General features: G+C 38.3%; 2 protein-coding genes and 1 long non-coding RNA gene across 6 annotated transcripts in view; 2 read left to right on the plus strand and 1 right to left on the minus strand.

Moving 5' to 3' along the window:
• The window catches only part of stk10 (serine/threonine kinase 10), a 29,346-nt gene extending 26,819 nt beyond the window's left edge, over positions 1-2,527 (plus strand). Inside the window, exons 17-19 of the mRNA XM_083565500.1 lie at positions 228-353; positions 491-604; positions 1,184-2,527. Coding sequence (XP_083421626.1) covers positions 228-353; positions 491-604; positions 1,184-1,324 — 381 coding nt within the window. The 3' untranslated portion in view covers positions 1,325-2,527. The remainder of the gene's footprint in view (positions 1-227; positions 354-490; positions 605-1,183) is intronic.
• Positions 611-1,019, plus strand: LOC310739560. Its single transcript, XR_014537421.1, has 2 exons — positions 611-900; positions 957-1,019. It is a non-coding gene; the product is annotated as an uncharacterized lncRNA (long non-coding RNA).
• A 46-nt stretch (positions 2,528-2,573) lies between the features above and the next one.
• The window catches only part of sh3pxd2b (SH3 and PX domains 2B), a 26,995-nt gene continuing 22,068 nt past the window's right edge, over positions 2,574-7,500 (minus strand). For all 4 annotated transcript variants that reach the window (XM_083565504.1, XM_083565503.1, XM_083565502.1 and 1 more), the window contains 5 exons: positions 7,379-7,496; positions 6,819-6,991; positions 6,376-6,422; positions 6,046-6,171; positions 2,574-5,807 (listed from right to left, as the gene is read on the minus strand). In XM_083565504.1, the coding sequence (XP_083421630.1) occupies positions 4,362-5,807; positions 6,046-6,171; positions 6,376-6,422; positions 6,819-6,991; positions 7,379-7,496 (1,910 nt within the window). In that variant the 3' untranslated portion in view covers positions 2,574-4,361. The remainder of the gene's footprint in view (positions 5,808-6,045; positions 6,172-6,375; positions 6,423-6,818; positions 6,992-7,378; positions 7,497-7,500) is intronic.

The following is a 7,500-nucleotide window of genomic DNA, read 5'->3' on the forward strand; positions in this document are numbered from 1 at the left end:
TGTGTTTGTGTTTGTGTGTGTGTGTGTGTGTGTGTGTGTGTGTGTGTGTGTGTGTGTGTGTGTGTGTGTGTGTGTGTGTGTGTTTGTGTGTGTGTGTTTGTGTGTGTGTGTTTGTGTGTGTGTGTGTGTGTGTGTGTGTGTGTGTGTGTGTGTGTGTGTGTGTTTGTGTGTGTGTTTGTGTGTGTGTTTGTGTGTGTGTGTGTGTGTGTGTGTGTGTGTGTGTGTAGTTTGCCAGGCAGGAGGAGAAGAGGCAGAAGGCAGAACGGCTGCACCAGCAACAAAAACACGAGAACCAGATGAGAGAAATGATGGGACAGTGTGACAGCAACCTCCGAGAACTACAACAACTACAGGTGTGTACAGGAGTCTGTCTGTCTGTCTTTCACTCGTTTAAATTCAGGCAGAGACGTTCATACTGGATTCATCATAGTGTTGTTGCAGCCAGTTATCAGTCTTATATTCATCACTTCTGCTAATCTTCTGGTTTTAGAATGAGAAATGTCACATGCTGGTAGAGAACGAGACTCAGAGGCTGAAATCGCTGGATGAGCGTCACAACCAGATGCTGAAGGACTGGAGAGCACAGCTGCAACCCCGCAAGAAGGTTCTGGGTTTAATCTCTGCTACATCATTTGTTTTTTTCTGACATGGCACACAAACAGGTCTTCAGCAGCAGATATTAGGAGAATAAATTGTTATAAATAACCTTTTCATTTAACGCTACAGAACGTTTGTCTTATTAAACTACTGTGTGAGTTTTAGATTGTTAGCATACAGTGGAAATCAGTTTAGGTTCTATTAGAATTATTATAAATTATTATTATTGTTTGTTATTGGGGCCAAGCAGCACAGGAGAGACTGTAGAGCCCAAAAACACCATGTTTATATAATGCAGTCAGTGTGGGGTATCTTTTATATCAGTTTCTTTCTTTCTGATTCATTTGGGTCATGTTCAGCATGCATGCTGATTTCCACCATCTTGAATTTGTTGCTGTTTAGAAAGTTTTCCAAACCTACACTTATGATCCAAATTGGAGCCCAGATTAAATTTAAGATTTTTAAAATAAAAAATGCTTGGCCCCCATTTTTACTTTTCTGCAGCTATATTTATTATAGTGTTATTTTTATACATTTTAGTTAGTATAAAGTGTTTGTATTAATCTGCTAACGTTGTCGTGGTCAGGCTCTGGAGGACGAGCTGAACCAGAGGAAACGTGAACAGGAGAATTTCTTCCGGATGAGCGAGGAATCGGAGTGTGTGAACCCCAGCTCTCCCAACAGATACACCAAATTCCTGCCATACACAGACTCCTCGACCACTTAGGACTCCACTGACCGGTTATAACCAACCAATGATGAGCCTTGTGCTTTTCTGTAGCTCCACCCACTAGTCCAGGTAGATCATTAGTTCTACAGGATTCGCCACACTCATCGTTAGCATGTGGCGTTATGAAAAAACTGAATCGTTTTATTTTTTATTAAAAGTAAAAATCCCTTTGATGGGCCTTAAACTGAAAATTAATATAAAGAGTCAGAGATATAAATACTTTTATTTTACAAATAATTTTTTTTCTGAATGGAACGGGTGAAAAATAAATACATTTAAAAGCAAAATCCTTTAATAAAAAAAGCCACTTTCACTGTATTATCATTATTATTATTATTATTATTTTTGGTCAGTATATTTTATTTATCAGCTTATCTTTCAAAATATAACAAATCCTTTAAAATTATTTAGTATTGCCAAATGAAATGTACAGGAAAAGAAAAAAGACAGTGTATTTTTTTCCTATTCTTTTCCTTTAAACAAATTATTCTATAAATATAAAAAGCAAATATACACTTTAATGTTCTCAGATGTTTAGTTTTCATTGATGGCGAGTTCATTGGTACTTTTTCTTTTGTCCGTTTGTATTTACGCACTGTTATTTTCTTCAACATGCGAGTCACAGAGATACTGTAAAGCGCAACACTGGCTCAAAACAAATACATATAGAAAGCGAAATTAACAAAAAAGAAATAAAAAAATGTAATGAAGAAAATTACTTAACAGGATTGTCGCTGTTTGTGAGAGAAACCTTTTTAAAAATAAATAAATAAAAGGTTAAAATTACACATCTAAATTAAAATCCCCCTCAATTTAATCACAAATATATTTTAAAGGTTCTAATCCAAATGCAATAAATTAATACATTTCATCATTAATATTTTCACTGACACTTCAAGTGCAAAGAGTGCTGATGCAATATTCTATACCAATTATCGTTTTAATTAGTATGATATATTGTATATTATTGTATTGCACATTCAGCTCGGCCCTGCGATATCATTGCAACCCTAAAGGTCATGTAAGTCACTGTATTACACTTTATTTACCGTCTAACTGCACTGTTTGTTCCGCCTCCTGTTTTTGTTTTGGGATTTTTTTTTATGCTATTTTTATTTTAACCAAAAGGGTATAAAAGTGTTTGTGTGTGAACGGAACCCTCAATGTACAGGAATCTAATAAAGTCCACTTTATTATTTATTTATTCCCTTCATGTAGTGATTTATTTACAGAGTTTACACAGATCGGATTTGCAAATGTTTATTGAGGTTTTATTAGAAACAAAAGAAATTGCACGTGACATTAGGGGGGGGGGGGGGGGGGGGTCCGTTACAGACGAGTACAGGTTACAGAAACGTTTGCGTTCGGCAAAAAAAAACACCCAGATTTTTATCATCCTGTGAAAGTTTTCTTTCTTTTCTTTTTTTATTTTTATTTCCAAAGCTCTCACACACTTGCAGTATTTCCACCCGGCTGCAGCTTTCATACCTGTGCAGTTTAATAGGCCACCACTCTCCACGTGTGAGATCACTCCACTGTTTATCTTCTGGGAAAATTAGTGTTACAGCAATATAAAAACATCAACATCAGTGATTAATACTGTTATTTTATACTGTGTGAATGTTGAAGGCGTGACTCTGAGCATCGACTCTTAAACCCTCACCTTTCTCACGTGAAAAACCAGCACAACAAAACTTTCAAAGCAAAGTAACAAGATCTACAGAGGGAGAATAAACAATTACAACAAGTTATAAAAAAAATGATACTTGAAACCAGTCAAGCATGCGCACGTTAAACACGTTAAACACTTAGGTGATGATAAAATACTGTGTAAGCACCAGTGTCATTAACGCAACACTGCTGAACAGAACCCAAGCAGTTGCAGCGCAATCCTTCTCTTAATATTTAGCGAAAAAAAAGCGCGTTCTAGTATTAGTGTAATGAAATCTTTGAACTTCACCTCTTTTTAAAGTATTAATAATAATAATTAGGGATGCCAGCGGGTTTTCTGGATGCTGTGTGTGTTTGGCATTCGCTGATCGATACTGAAACAAATAAACGACCGATCAGACTTTTGTTATAATTTGCTGTGTTTATACACGTCGTCTGTGAAAAGTGTGGAAACAAAGCGTATGATTTTAGAGACACGTGTGCGCTGGTTTGGTTTCTATGGTAAAAGCAAACACAAACTGGGACTGAATTCAATGGTGATTTTATAGACATTTAGATTTGTTTAGTCAAAAACAATCTTCAGACTGTTACATTCCTGAGTTTTGTGGTTTTTGAGAGACAAACTCAGGAATGTGTTTCCTAACTTTACTGTGTGTGTGTGTGTGTGTGTGTGTTTTTCATTATCAATGTGTCCCCCTTTAAAAAAAACAAACAAAAAGATGTTGAAGTATTGCAACAAAATCGCTCAGGACGCAACTAGAAAATAAGCAAAAATGGCAAAAATAAGAGGACTATAAAAACACTTTTTATAAAGGTTTTCTGCATTGTCATAGTAACACACGAAAGCACAAGCCTTGTTCCTCCCCAGAAAAAGAACAAATGTTTACAGACCACCCACTTTATAATCCGTGTCCGATTCCGATCGCCGACTTCTACATTCGAGACGTTTTTTAAAAGTATAGACGCTCGGAGAACTTTTAATATTGTTAATAATATAATAATATTGAGGCACGATAGATAGTGGAAAGGCTGCAGGAAGTCATTTATACGTAAACTGCTAGTCTGTTATAGCGCTAAGGAGCAATATAAATATAAAAATAGTACGAGTTTAATTAGCATGCATAAAAAATAAAAATAACACGGGATTAGAAATGCGGTACTCGTTCGTGTTCTCTCTCAAAGATGTCAAAAATAAAAGACTTCCACCCCAAAGGTCCCTAAAAAAAAGGGACAGTAAAACGATGAAACGTCTGAACTCGCAACAGAATGGAATGTAACCAGACTTCGATCGTAAAGGTACCATAAATAACACGGACTAATTAAATATGGAGGGAAAACAACGGAGTGGAGCTCGGACAGGTACCTAGTGTTTCTTAGCTAAGTAATTGGAAGGGATCCAGCCCTCGGACATTAAACCATCGCTTACATTCTTGCAAAACCACCAACCCGTGCTGTTCCTCTCGAGAACCTCGAACACAGCACCTTCTTTGAACCCTGGAGTTTGCTCGTCTCCTTCGAAGGCTGCTACGGCTAAGAAAAGCTCTTCCTTCGACGGATCTTTGATCAGCGGAGGGAGTTTATCTCTCGGAGGCTGCGGTTTATCGCCTTTAACCAGCGGTTTTGGAGGAACCGGAACCTTGACTTTCGGGGATTCCTCCTTCTCCTTGTCTTTGGAAGCCGGAGCTGTGATTGCTTTTGGTTTAGGAGGTGGTGGTCGGGTTTGAGAAATGTGAGCAGGCTTGTTCTCCTGAATGTCCTTTAGAGGAGCTTTGATCTCTGTGGAACTTGGTTTGGTTTCAGGTTCTGGAGACTTTTTCGGGGGAGGAGGTCGTCTCGGGCCGGAGCTGGGCCTCTGAGGCGGTTCTCTAGGACCGGGTATTTGCGGTTTAGGGATTTCTACAGCTTCGTGACCGTTTTGTTGTTTGAGTGGAGATTTCGGTTCGCCGTTGTTGGAGGAAGTGCCATCCTGCTGGCTGGAGTCTGCATCGGGGAGTTTAGATGGTCGTAACTTGCTCCTCAGGTTTGTGATGTCAAGCTCGTTCTTGCTCGGTGGTTCCGGTTTTGCGGCTGGAGGAGGTTTGGGTTTAACGACGGGTTTTGGTTTGAGGAAAGGCGCAGGAGCAGCGGATTCTACTTTCTCTTCTTGGCTCTCGGGTTTGGGTTTTGGTGGCTGCTTGGGCACCGGCTTCAGGTTGAATTTCTTCACCTCCTTGGCAGAAATCTTGTGGCCGCATTCCAACCCCATCTCATTCTTCAAGTGCAGCGGCTTGTTCTTCTCATCCTTCTTCGTTTCCAGAGACTTTTCCGATTTGAGCGGAGCAGGTTTGGGAGAAACCATGGGCATGATGACACCAGGAGCCGGAGGTTTGGGAGGAAGCGGTTTGGAGACGTCAGATTTCAGTTTCTCCTCTAACTCCAGGCTTTTGTTGATGGACTCTCTCCTGGGTGGAAGGGCTGGTTTCTCCTCAGCGGGAGGTAAAGATGGAGCTGGGGGCAGCAGGCTGGAAAAAGGTGAGTTGTTCTTGACGGCGTTGGACTTCCAGTCTCTGAGTTTGGGACGAGTGGCGAAGTCGGCGGTGGAGGACGGCTCGTCAGGAAGAGGTTTGGACCAGTTATCTTCTGCGCCGTGGTTGTTAAGGGAACTATCCTCCAGCTTTAGCTGAGCCATTTCTCCAGGCAGAGGAGCTAGAAAATTAGGTCTGGAAGCGTTGCTGGTCTTCTTATATTTATCCAGGAAGGTGACTGGAGCCCAACCTTCTTTATCTTCAATCTGAATGTACCACCATCCACTCGAGTTCTTCTCAATGACCTGAAAAAATCAGAAAACAATGATCAACTTTCACGCTGGGGAAGAACCTGATTAATAATGTCAGCAGAGAGAGAGAGAGAGAGAGAAGATAATTTATTTAATTTAAAGAGATAAAAGAAAGAAGAAAAATGGTTCTGCTTGCAGTCACTGATATTTAGACAAAAGAGAATGTATTTCTCTTCTTTTCTTTCTTGCTTTATTTGAAATAACAGAATAAATAAAAGTTCTTGTTTCTCACCTCGACTTTAACTCCAGCCTGGAAACTGATTCCGTCTGGGATGGTGGTCTGAAAGTCTGCGATGGTGTAGTACTCCTCCTCTACCTGCGGGGGCACTGGCGGCTTGGGCAGGTTCGTGCCACGGGGCTACAGAACAGACCGGAAATCAGACACTCGAGCTTTACGACTAATCATCTGTTATTAATCAGATCTCTTTTATTAATCACATTTCTTCCTTCATCACAGGATCAAATCCATCTTTTTATTTGTATTATTTTTTGTTATACTGGTTATAAATATGAAATGTGATATGAGCGATTGTGGGTGGAGAAAAGCTGCAGAGTTTCTCACTATTGAAAGATCTCGGCGTGGAGGAGGTCGCTGACGCACATCTGCTTCTGCAGGAGAGAAAAAAACAGCACAATTATTTACCGAAAAATAGTTACGACAACATGATCATATAAAACAAATAAATTCCTTTAATATACATTTCATTCTTTTATTAATAAATACTCAATTAAAAAAATGACTACATGACCTGCTTTTTATTCTCATTATTTATTTATACAAAAATTATTAATTTTATTAAAAAATAAATACAATTTGATCTGATTCTGTTTTATTGTAAATGTTTATCATAGAAAAATACTTTTTTCCCTCCATAAAGTGAAAAAGTAAAGAGTAAATTTTGTTGAGATATGATTTAACAGCTTATTAAAAGTATATTAGATTTATTTTTAATAGATGTGTAGAATAGATATGGATGATATGAATGAGTGATGAAGTGATGATACTTTTCTTGTCGTTAAACGGACTGAATCTTTCTCTCTGGTTCTCCTTGTTGCTTCCTTGTTGTTTACACGCGCCGTCTAAATCGTTAGCGCTCGAGTGTGACGACATTTTTTGGCTCGAAACGTCGGATTTTTTCAGATACGATGCCGGAGCCCATCCTTCCTTCCCCTGATACCTGCAGAGACGAGGGCAGATTATTCTTCAGAAATAAATCAATATTACTTTTAGATTTAATTATATAAGAAATTCTACTGAAATATCACTTTAATACAGTTTGAACCATAAAATGACATTTAAACATTTACTACATTTATATTTATACATTTAATATTGTAGAAGACTTTTTATACTTTTTATACATTTTTCAGCTCATTAAAATGACCGACCCACAAATAAAGTCGATAAATATTTTTTATTATTATTATTATTTTTTTATATTTTAAATAAAATATAAAGCACAAAATAAAACTATGTAATTATTTAGATCAGATTTCTAACCTTTTAAAAACTAAACAGATGAAACATCCAGAAGCTTCAACATGAATAAATGAGTTTTTTGTACCTGATTTTCCACCAGCCTTCTAGATTTTTCTCGATCACCTCCACGGTCATCCCCTTCTCCAGATCCATTTCATCCTGATCGCGAGCAGAGTACGGATAAATCACCACGTGCTTCTCTTCTGG

This window comes from Silurus aristotelis, assembly GCF_946808225.1.
Source record: "Silurus aristotelis genome assembly, chromosome: 16".
Classification (NCBI taxonomy): Eukaryota; Metazoa; Chordata; class Actinopteri; order Siluriformes; family Siluridae; genus Silurus; species Silurus aristotelis.